This window comes from Pygocentrus nattereri, chromosome 30, assembly GCF_015220715.1.
Source record: "Pygocentrus nattereri isolate fPygNat1 chromosome 30, fPygNat1.pri, whole genome shotgun sequence".
NCBI classification, from domain to species: domain Eukaryota; kingdom Metazoa; phylum Chordata; class Actinopteri; order Characiformes; family Serrasalmidae; genus Pygocentrus; species Pygocentrus nattereri.
The window spans coordinates 1067501-1080000 of NC_051240.1; the positions used below are offsets into that span (position 1 = coordinate 1067501).

Here is a 12500-nt window from a genome sequence, read left to right on the forward strand (position 1 = left end):
GAGGCTGTTATTGCAGCAAAGGGGGACAAACACCCTGTTACCATTGTTTCTGGAAGAATCTTTGAACGAGCTGGTATCTACAAACTTCTGGATATGTACCGTTTTAACTTCTAAGATCAGTTGTATTATGCCCTGATGGTATCATGGTATTTTCCAGTGGTATCTCATGGATGATTTCTGTTTAGCGATCTTCCCTCATGTTCTATGCATTCAGTCTGAAAAACTGTAAAAGTGGGTTGCAACAAAAAGCATCACAATCCAGGAAATGGATGTTGAGTGGGTCAGCAGTTTTCACCATTTCACCAGGGGTCAGCAGTGCACTGAGCACTGAGCCAAGAAAGTTATTATTGCCCAGTGTCTGTTTAACCCATTAAACTACAGGCTCATTAATCCTAAGGCTTTCTGAGGTGAGGAACCGAACCCATATACGGATCTTTAAGTGGTCATTATACATTATGCTCTCTGTATATGTTAATAGCAGGTCTGTCCCCTGTTAAGAATTCAGTTGCAGTGCTATTTATTATATGGCCACCCTTATGCACCCCTCTCCCAACAGTAACTATGATTGTAGTTAACATTGTGACCTGTATACGTAAAATTGTTGAGACAACCAGTGAACCTGCATGTTCCTGAGTCTCTTTGCGTAATGTCGATAACGGTAGAGTTTTATTGGGGAACTATTTTGCTTTACAATGCCCTGCACACACCTTTCGACCATGAATGTATTTTAAAATGACACTTTAAGCCAAAATCTTGTCTCAAAACTAACAGGCAAGTGTATTTGTGGCTCTCGTGTAACAGCTTTGCTCGAGGCGGCTTTTAGGAGCATTAAACTCTTCGGACTGCTGGTTCTTACGACTGTCGGAGTTTTTCCATAATGGCACATTTCACATTATTGCAAATTATTTAAATTAACTGGATTTCCCCTCTAAGGCAGACAGATGTTCATCACTTGCTCATCCTCAGCTGGTGTTAGGACTTTGCTATTTCTGTTGTCTAGATTTTCCCTTCTGAGTCACAAGCTGGAAAAAACTAAGTTGCCACCTGACTGAGTGCAGGAGTTTGAATAACTGCTGCTTGTTGCACAAATGGGATTGAGTGCCCCAGCGAAATTCCTCCTGCCTGTTAAGAAATCTAAACTCTTTCATGAATAAAATTGACCCCAACCCCATGACCTAGGGCAGTCATTCCCAAAAGTGGTCCTGAAATGCCCCCTGCCCCTCACGTTCTGATGTTTGTTTATCTGCGTGAGAAATCAGGGAGAGCGTGATGTAGGCCACGACGAGAGGACCGTTTCAGTGTTGAGCATGTATAGCTATTTTCGCTGTAGAGTTTCTAGCATTGCCTTTTCTTTTCTTTTCTTCTCTTCACTTGTAATTAACTCACTCTCTCAGGTGTGGCTGTGGTCAGCAGTATAAGCGTTTGCTGATGACTGAGTGAACTACTCCAGATTGTGCAGTCTAAAGCTGTGAGGGCTTTTGTGTCTCGTTGGTGGGTCTGCACTTCAGCCTGCGGGCCGAGAGGTGGCAGCCTGCGCACCCTCAGCGCTCTCTGCCTGCACCTGCGGCTGTGTGCTCTTCACCATTTTAGTTTTTCTGAAGAAATGCAGCTGTTTTTAAACAATTATTCCTTTTCTTTTACTGATAAGTTCATCTGCGAGTTCTAACACTGGGACGCTCATATTGTGAAGCCCTGATGGCGATTCGGTGTCTTGGGTTTCTGAACCTCATCAGCAGTCAGCTTCGGCGGGGCGGAGCTGCATATATTAGTCAAATTCCCGCCTCCTCAGCCAATGCGGTGGCTCGGTGGGCTGTTAGTCGATTTTAATATGCAAATATGTCGGACTGCAGATAGCGAGTGCCTCTGGATCTGCTCGCCGCTCTTTGTGCTGCACTGATGGCCGAGCAGGCTTCACGAGTCCTGGAAACACGAGTAACCTAATATCTCCCCTTTTTGGAGAATGTGACATTTTATATCGACGGAGGTGTCGAGCTCTATTTTTACACACTGGCTTTTATATTATGGGCGGATTAGAATGAATTCTCCATGTTACACAGTGGCGATGGAGCTTGGTGTTTGCCAGCTGAGGAATTTTTCTATTTCGTTTTTGTCGTCTGTCTTGGGCACGGAGAGCTCTTCGCCCATCAAGCTTGACAGTAGGTAGGCTAAATGACCCGTTTGTCACGATTTCTAAGACGTGCAGTGCGAAAGGGAAACACCACCGCGACAAATCTCTGCATCGAATGAATGAGATGGATGGATGAGCGGGATCAGCGGGATGCGGGGATCCGATTTACCGAAATGTTTCCTGCTTTCCTCCATCACGAAATGCAGCTGACGTCGACGCACTCCAGTAATCGTGTCTCGTAGTGTGATCGAAACGGATCGCGTGCCAAAATGCCTGTGGTGCAGGGCTTGTGAACCTGCACACACCATTTGGGAAACCCCAAAGAGCAGCTCTCCTGCCATTTCTGCCTTTCGTTTTCGATTTCTTGGAGTACAGTCTGCTGGTGGTGGGGGTTTGCGTTCATATTGGTTCGTCGTCTTAAGGTTTAAGGCTCCGTTTCTGAGCTACCAGGGCGAATCTTTGAGCTGCTGCATTGAGTTTAATCATCATAGATGCTTTGCAGACATCACTCTGCTCATTTCCTTATGGACTGTCTTTCTTTCTCTCTACAGCTCTTCGGGTGCCAGTGTGGTGGCCATAGACAACAAAATTGAGCAAGCCATGGTGAGTTCTTTATATATGTATTTTATTATTTTATTATTTGGTGTGTCGGTCTGGTCAGTGCCAAGTGAACCAGGCCTAATAGCTAATATGTTACAGGCTACATATAATAGAAAACTGGTCCCACTGGAAAGCTGTGAAAGTGAGCGACTGAAGATTTAAAACCTCTGTTCATTGCAGTAACAGCCGTGTGCGCTACAGTCAGTCTAGTCAGGTTTATCGTTTTTTTTGAAGCTTGATTAGGCAGTGGACCGGGTGTGGATGGACGTGTGCTTAATATTTTTATCCTCCTCTACGTCATTTATGTTAACGTGAGGTCTCCTGTGGGTTTGACGCGTCCTGCAGTTTTCTCTCAGGTCCGTTTGTATTGCTGTTGAACACCAGCAGCTTGGGCCTTCTCTTGCTTGTTGCTAGGCAAAGGGAGCACCATAGACGGGCCGTTATAAATAACTCGGCGGTAGATTGGCTCCACCCGCTGGAAGCAGGGACATTTTGTTCTTTCTCAGGCTTCTAAGCCGAGCTAGATCCAAAACTGGAATGATGGGTAGATTACACACAACTAAACCTCTCTGTTACACTGGAGAGTCTATATCTGTTCATTCAGAGGATTACAGGATGTGACCTACCTTCAGTCAGTGAGATGCACAGCACTTGCGGCGGCAATAAGGTCCAAACCATTATTCAAAATTCCAGCATTCCAACCTGTGCATCCATAACATTATCCTCTCTCTACTCTCTGACAGGCCAAACTGCACTATTAATATACAAACAACAGGATTGCAAAACAGCATCTGTCCCACTATAGATTGCATCCTAAACGGCTATCTGGAACAATAGTCTCTCCACAATTTCAAGTCAAATCAAATGGGCTTTGCCTTAATATGACTTTTATAAACTGGAACGAAATGTGGTTCTTCAGGCCTCGTGGTACAATATACATCAGCAGGATGTAGCACAGAACTACATAAGAGTGCAGATGCAAAACAGGTGGAACAAGTGCAGACTATATAAACATACTAGACAGGACAGCAAGGCCGTCCAAGTAAAATTTGATAATACACTTTACCACTATATATTTTTTGTTTGGTTGCTGTGTATATTTTTATGTGCCAATTGTCTATATTCAGTGAGGTTGTCTGCCATGTTGTTGTATTGTGGCATTTCAGCAATTCAGTATAAACAAGAATTCCAGTGTTTGCAGTTAAGGTGGTAAACTTCTGTTCTCAGCTGCTTATGGCCACAAATGAGAGATCACTCATTATACTGCTTTTGTGTAGAATTGCACGTTACAAGCGTTTTTTTAATAACAAATTGAGTTTTTTTTGGTGATTTGAGTAGTTAAAGTATTCCTGTGGTTCACAGCAGGGCTGCACAATATATTGTTTGTTTATATTGACCTTGCATAAGGCTGCTGTGTGCAAAGGAGCCCTCTACTCAGTGCTGTGAGCATCCTGATCAGTCACAGTTCCAGATGAGTTTTATATATGCAGTCCACCAAAAGTATATCATTTTAGGTCAGAGTAGTTAAAGCTATTTTTAACCATCTCAAATTAGGGATTCACCAAAGTAATCACAGTATTTCACTAGTATCCATCTAGTGCAGGGGTGTCCAGTCTTAACCTCAAAGGGCCGGTGTGGCTGCAGGTTTCACACACAGACCTGGAGCACACCTGATTCCACTTGTTTAATCAGGTTTCGATCCTCAAACTGCTGATCAGGTGATCTCCTGCTTTGCTGAAATGAAAACCTGCAGCCACACTGGCCCTTTGTGGATAAGATTGGACACCCCTGATCTATCTTGTGATGATGTCTATACCTGTACTGTCGTCATACTGTGATACCAACTTTGTTTTCATAACATTGATGGATAATAAAGACATGATTTAATAAGAATAGGTGTGTTTTTAGTCTTTTTTCTATTTTGGGCACTTGACACAGTTTATGTATCAAGGACCTGACAGCTAACTACTGGGAGCTTCAGATTGTTCTTCAAAAAAACAAATAATCTAATTACAGTAAGAAATTAGTATTTAGTTATGCAAATTTGTTTTCTGTCTGGTTAATTTTTACAATACAATGTAAATAGTTTTAAGACAAGCAGAACAATCAAAACCAGTTTTGTGGTTTTGAGATTTTAAGTTTGTAATACATGTTTTAGCACATAGCAGCAGCAGCAGCAGCAGCAGCAGCAGCAGCACCCCACAAGCACGTTTTATTGTGATACTGGATTTCAGTAATACTGCCCAACCCCAGGTGGTGCTATACTAAGATTAATGCTTTGAAAAATATTTCTGATGCATTCTGCATTAAACAGTCTCTCTTGCTCTCTCTCGCACAGGACCTAGTAAAGAGCCACCTCATGTACGCAGTGCGTGAGGAAGTGGAGGTGCTGAAGGAGCAGATAAAGGAGCTGATTGAGCGGAACTCGCAGCTGGAGCAGGAGAACAACCTACTGAAAAACCTGGCCAGTCCTGAGCAGCTTGCTCAGTTCCAGGCGCAGGTGCAAACGAGCTCACCCACCTCCGGCACCCAGCCAGCGAGCCTGGCAGCACCGGCAGGCCCTCCACAGAGCCTGCCCCCCAGTCAGGGCATGGGCCCCCCTGTCTAACTACCTCCTAATGGAGCAGTGGAGGGTTGCTGGGCTAAATTGTAAGCAGAATACGACAGAGCCTGAAATGATACTGTGAACGCACTCAAGCAGCAAGAATGGTAAACGCCACAATCGCATAAGGATGTCTAGGAGGATATCCTACAAAACATGGACATTGCCGATTTCTTTTGTTTGTTTGTTTTTTTGGCACATTAAACTGTCACACACGACATCTGCGTGCTGCTTGCCGAGAGCCAATTCTCAAGAGCTTTACATGCCTCAGACAATCAATACTGACAAAAAAACGACTGCAAGTGGACTGTACCGGGAGGAGAGGATGGGTAAATCTACAAAGTCTGGGCCTGATGAATCACACCCCGCATGCTCAAGGGGCTTTTTTTGTTGTTCTTCAAGAAGTATTGTTAATATCAGCAGTGACTGGGAAACATGCTGTTGTTGCCACATTATCCCTTTTTTGTGATGTATGTTTTACTTTTTTGTCATTCATGTTTAATTTTCTTCTTAGCTGTGTTAAATAAAAAAAAGAACAAGCACTTTGTAGGTAACTAACATGAAGAAAAGAAAAGTGGACCATCTTGTCCCAGACCTTCATCTGGAATGGAGGTTCAACGGGGGCTTTGGGAGTCTTAGATGAATTATCAGATCTCACGTTTTGACATTAAATTCCTTTTTTGGGTAGCTTTCATGGGGTTTCAACAGATTAGCTATGCCTCAGTGTTCAGACTTGGATCTTGTCATTCCTGCCCTTTTTGACTTGTTTTTCCTTAAGCAGGGATACAAAGTGAATTGAATAGTGTGACATGTGTCTGTGTTCTGGAGACCAGGGAGGGTTCGGGGAGGTCCACTAAAGTGGTAGTGAAATTTCTATGGCTTATTGGTTTGTGTAAAATAAATGTAAGTGGACTGTAATATACGTAACAGGGAAGAACGGAATGAGTTGTTAACTCTGCGGATTGTACAGATCAAGTACAAGCTGCAGTTTGGACTGAGCACACCGGATTTGCCTCCGTCATCATGAATCAGGAGCAGCGCACACTATGATAAATTGTATTCTGTTTCCGCAGGCTCAGAATTCCTGATGACTGTTGTCTTAAGTTATTTCAATGGAAATCTGCATCATTGGAAAACTTTTTTTTTTTTTTTTGCCTTACAGTCATGCACTCTGGATGTACTAGCAGTTTGGCCAACACAAATCTTAGAGGTAATGACCCATAAGTGTCAAACTTTCCTTGGAATTCATGCATGTTCCCTCTAAAATACACATATGAAAATGTGACGTAATACAATTGCACTAAACAGTTGCACCTCAACTTTAATAAAATGGAGAAAATTACTGGTTTCATGTAGTAATTTTGTCTTTAGAGCTGCTACATTAGACACACTTCCCAGCACTGGGGCTGGGCTAGTGGGCATGCTTAATGCAAATGAGCTGTGCTATAAGCCATTTCTGATTGGTCAAGACTCCTGAAGCTACTATTCACCCGCTCCTACAGGGTTCACGTGTGGAGGGCACGCTGGATTAGAGAGTGCTGTGAAGACCGAAACGGAAACAAAGAGGCTCATCATTTGTTCTGTATTAAAAGGTGTATGATAGGAGAAGAAGAACACTGCAAGACATTTATACATTCCTCAGCCAGAAAGGTGTCAAAAACGGTTCCATGAAGTGATGCTTTGGAAGAACCGCTTTAGATTCCCTAAAGAATTGTTCAATGGATGGACCACTTTTCTAAGAGAGAAATCTGAAGAACCTTTTTAAATGTTTAATGTCCTCTTAGTGTAAAGGTTCTGCACCAACTGAAGGTTTTTCCAGAACTGTATGTCCAAATGAAGAACCGTGTAGGAACCTTTATTCTCATTTTTTTAGAGGAGAAGTTACACTGGCTGTTTATTCTGCTAGCACCTGGATAACCTGAGAAAAGACAAGGCCGCTTTAAGTCAACCTGAAATCAAAATTGACCTTATTTACCTTGTCAGTTCATGTCTCTGATCATATTAAACATGATTTTTAAAAGACAAAATTTTGTTTTCCCAAAGTGTAGCATCAAAATGTAATGACTTTGTCCACTTCTAAAATGTATGTTTTGCTCAGAAATGTCACAGCACAAAAGAAAATGCATTATGATTTGACATACACTGATTTTAAAAGGAATGAGAAGAGCTACAGTTATAAATACAGTTATATAAGTGACTCTAATGCATGATTTAGTATGATAAAAGTCCACACACTGTAACTTTGCTGCAGTAAATGCAGATATAATACCAGAGTTTCAGACAGGAATGACAACAATACAATGTAGTATTAGTTTACATACTGTTACATAAATAAGATTATTTTTGATTTATTCCCTTTAGTGCTTTTTAAGTGTGAATGATGTAAATCAGGGGTGTCCAATCTTATCTGCAAAGGTAAGAACACTCCAAACAAGCTGGAGGACACCTGCTTCTCCTTGTTTAATCAGTTGGTTTCAGCCTACGTTTAATCAGATGATGTTTTGTTGGAGTGAAAACCTGCAGCCACACCAGCCCTTTGTGGATAAGATTCAACACCCCTGATGTCAATTGTTACAGCCAAACAGGTGTTTAAAATAATTAAATAAGAGTCGATAAATGATAAAGAATCTTTTTACTCATTAGTCATCCGTCTTTTATGGCTTACTCTCCTCCCCTCCCTTCCCTTCATCTCCTGGCTGATCCGTCTGAGCCGTGCCTCTGTAGAAGAGACGCAGCACAGCAGGGCTCTAATCTGATCCTGCTGGTCCTAACTTTCCAAAAGCTCATCTCGTGTGTTTGTTTTTGTACATCGCAATCTGTGTGTGTATTATATCACTGCGCAACAGCATGAGTGATGGGGAGGGGAACGGAAGTGTGTTTTAAACCAGCACTGTTTGTGTTCATAGCATTATTTAAGTCAACTGCAAAACATCCAATAACAACAACAACAACAAAAAAAAGTATTACTTTTAACAAATGAACATAATTGATTAATTTCAAAGTTTTTTTTACATTCTACAGCTGGCTGTTATGCATACAATTAAGAATTACAAGAAACACAAGCATATTTTTAATGATGATCAGAGGAAAATATCTAATTGTGATTTATTTGACTGTGTTCTTATTTAAAATTCCATTTATTTTCTATAAATTAAGGTCCAGCCAAGGGTGCTAATTTGGTCGAACAAGTAGGGTGGACCAACATCGAGAGGCTATAAGCCTATATGCCATACTAGCACCACATAAATATTGTAGATTTCATACATAAAACTAGGGAAACGAAAATTAAGTTCTTGTGATATTTAATGCTTTATATGACAATATTAAAACACAAAGCAACATTATTAACCAGGATTATACATGTAGATGCTTCATAAAGAATCATAATCATATAATGGAAATACAAATAAAAGTTAGTGAGGTTAGACTACCTGCTCTTTTTGGCTTTCTGGAATTCATTTTAACAACAAAAAAATGATCTTGCATTATTTCAAAAAGTAGGCATGTCTGCCACCACTGAATTTACACCGATAGGTCCAGCATATCCACTTTTTTGGACTGGAGCTTGCGCGCTGAACACACTATGCCTGACTATGCGTGGTTGGGTTTTCGTGTACCCCTAACATGGGTGTCGCTTCTGACTGGCTCTAATCTACGGGCAGTTCACAGCTTCTGTGTTATTAGTCTGAAAACTGCACTCAACTTGTGATTTCAATATACAGTATTAACTTTTCGGCATGTTCTGTTCAAGCTGCTTGGAAAACAGGGTAACATCAAATTGTTTGTAATATGTGACTCAACAGCGACTTTGGTGCTCTTTGAATCACGTGCAAATACACTGCATGCAGAGTAGCTTCTGGATGACTGGCTAAAGCACACAAGAATTCAGATGCTAACAAAATTTAAACACATTTATTTTAGAATGCCAGGTGTTGAATACGGCACATTACTGTATACTACCATCATTCTGCGTTCATTCTTTTTGGAAACAAAATAACAGTGTATGGAAAATGTGCAGTTATTCATTTAATTCAGAAAAACAGCTTATCCAAATAAATCCATGTGGATCTCTAAAGCTAAAATGATCCTTATACGCCAAAATATTTGTCCTCATCAGAGGCAGAACATACTCTGCTCGTGTTACTTCATAAGGGAAGGGATAAAATCGCTTATTGAGGGACTTGTAATCTGGCCTTGTCTTGGTGGTGGTATCTCGATCTGAGCTGAGGAACATGTGCGGAGTTCAGCTTGGAGACAGTGCAAGACTCATGAAGTTGATTTAATTGGAAATGAGGCGGGATGACCTTTTGTTATGAATATGAACAGCACAGAGCTCACTGTTGTGGAAGAAAAGCTGCTTTCATGTCCCTAAATAGGTGGGAGGTGCAGCTGTTGGGTTGCTGTTGCCTGGCAACTAAGAAAAGGCATGGGAACAGTTTAAAAAAAAAAAAAAAGATGGAAAAGAAGTCACCATTACCAGATACACTATGATTGTACAAATGGAAAGGTGCTGTTTTGACCATCGTCCTTTTTTAGGAGGAAGACTGAAGGCTACTTTGGAAAATCACAGAAAGCAGAGCTTTCATAAACAGCTTTCCAAAGAGGCAGGCTATTCCATCCTGTTTACAAGAAGAGTGTTGCTGACTTGTCTACAGCTCAGTAAACAGGAAACACAGTAAACAGTACAATTACACTAATAGAGATATTTTTAGTAGAGAAAGAACTGCATCCATTAGTTACTTCCATTTCAAATTACAAACAAGATCAAACATCTACTCATTCCTCATTCTTTCAAACACTTCAAAGAAGAAGAACTTCTCACAGGGTGAATATATACGCAACAATAAAGAGGTATGGAAATTCCTCCTTGCGAGTGCTCGGCTGTGCATAAATGTTTGCACAGGCTGAAAGGTAAACAACACACAGTGACTTTTAACATCGTGACTCTTAACATGGTGTATTTCACCGTCAATGGTACACTGAAACAATCAAGTTCCAAAGATATTGTTCAATTATGTTCACAAATGTTTAGGATAATAGAGTGGGGAGCTCGGCCATCCGGGAGGAGCTCGGAGTACAGCCGCTACTCCTCGGCATTGAGAGGAGCCAGCTGAGGTGGTTTGGGCATCTGATCCGGATGCCCCCTGGACGCCTCCCGGTGGGGGTGTTCCAGGCACAGCCTAACGGGACAAGACCCCGGGGTCGCCCTAGGACCCGCTGGAGGGATTATGTCTCCAAGTTGGCCTGGGAGCGGCTTGGGGTCCCCAGGAATGAGCTGGAGGAAGGTGCGGGGGACAGGGCCATCTGGGTTTCTCTGCTCTCCCAACTGCTACCGCGACCCTGTCTGGACTAGCGGTCAACGATGATGGATGGATGGATGGATGTTTCGGATACCTGGTTTTCTTAGAACTGCAGATTTGAATGATTTTCTAACAGAATTCTGAGGTTTGTATATGATAAATAAATAAATAATCAATGATCTATCAAATTCATATAGAGCTATTCCTGATAATGAGAGGGATATTCATAGCCTTCTTTAACTATGATTTTGGTTTTCTGTTATAAAAGAACTGGTGACATTCAAAAAGGTTATTAGTCCAAGATAGCAATTCCTGTGTGCTCATTTTTTGGTCACGTGCTTGTGTGTGCTTGTGTGTGTGTGTGTGTGTGTGAGAAAGAGAGCGAGAGTGTATGTGCATGTGCTTAGACTCATTAAGGGTATACACTATATTGCCAAAAGTGTTCATTCACCCAACCAAATCACTGAATTCAGGTGTACCAGTCACTTCCATGGCCACAGGTGTATAAAGCCGAGCCCCTAGGCCTGCAGACTGCTTCTACAGACATTAGTGAAAGAATGGGTCGCTCTCAGGAGCTCAGTGAATTCCAGCGTGGTACCGTGATCGGACGCCACCTGTGCAGCAAGTCCAGTCGTGAAATTTCCTCACTACTAAATATTCCACAGTCGACTGTCAGTGGGATTATAACAAAGTGGAAGTGATTGGGAACGACAGCAACTCAGCCACGAAGTAGTCGGCCACGTAAAATGACAGAGCGGGGTCAGCAGATGCTGAGGGGCATAGAGCGCAGAGGTCACCGACTTTCTGCAGAGTCAATCACTACAGACCTCCAAACTTCATGTGGCCTTCAGATCAGCTCAAGAACAGCGTAGAGAGCTTCATGGAATGGGTTTCCAAGGCCGAGCACCTGCATCCAAGCCTTACATCACCAAGCGCAATGCAAAGCGTGGAATGCAGTGGAGTAAAGCGCCGCCACTGGACTCTAGAGCAGTGGAGATATATTCTCTGGAGTGAGTGAATCACCCTTCTCCATCTGGCAATCCGATGGGCCAGTCTGGGTTTGGCAATTGCCAGGGGAACAGTACTTGTCTGACTGCATTGTGCCAAGTGTAAAGCTTGGTGGAGGGGGGATTATGGTGTGGGGTTGTTTTTCAGGAGTTGGGCTCGACCCCTTAGTTCCAGTGAAAGGAACACAAACTCCAAAATGACTGCGCACTAGTGCACAAAGCAATGTCCATAAAGACATGGATGAGTGAGTTTGGTGTGGAAGAACTTGCCTGCCCTGCACAGAGTCCTGACCTCAACCCGATAGAACACCTTTGGGATGAATTAGAGCGGAGACCTTCCCAGATCTTCCCTGGAAAGCCTTCCCAGAAGAGTTGAAGCTGTTATAGCTGCAAAGGGTGGGCCGACATCATATTAAACCTTTGAATTAAGAATGAGATGTTACTCAAGTTCATGTGTGTGTGAACGTATGTATCATATTGAAAGAGAGTCCCAACACTGCTTCTGAGCACTGTAATACACTATCAGTAATTAGCGCTCCTTGAAGTAAATTCACTAATTACGAAGGGTGTCTACAAACATTTGGAAATACATGCAACTTAAAGACGTGAACTACTTACAGTATACGTAGTGATAATGGTGACAAGTTCAGAAACTAATTTTAACAAATTTCTCATGCACTCATATAAAATAGACTAAAGAAATAAGTAATTGCTGTTGAATTAATTAGTTCATTGAGTTCAATAACTGCAACTACAACACATATTGTAGTTTTCTAGGTATTTGATGTATTTATTAAAATTCTGCTGCTTTCCAAACCAGGATCAACAGATCAGTGTACGAAAATCTCCTTTTAAGACCCAGC

General features: G+C 42.0%; 1 protein-coding gene across 3 annotated transcripts in view; it reads left to right on the forward strand.

The window, feature by feature from the left end:
• zgc:65895 (uncharacterized protein LOC393546 homolog) overlaps window positions 1–6672 on the forward strand; it is a 28981-nt gene extending 22309 nt beyond the window's left edge. For 2 of the 3 annotated variants that reach the window (XM_017712930.2, XM_017712932.2), the window contains exons 2-3: window positions 2680–2731; window positions 5067–6672. In XM_017712930.2, coding sequence (XP_017568419.1) covers window positions 2680–2731; window positions 5067–5336 — 322 coding nt within the window. In that variant the 3' untranslated portion in view covers window positions 5337–6672. Of the gene's footprint in view, window positions 1–1840; window positions 2161–2679; window positions 2732–5066 lie in introns of those variants that run through there. The other variant, XM_017712931.2, reaches the window with a different exon arrangement.
• Window positions 6673–12500: the final 5828 nt, after the last annotated feature.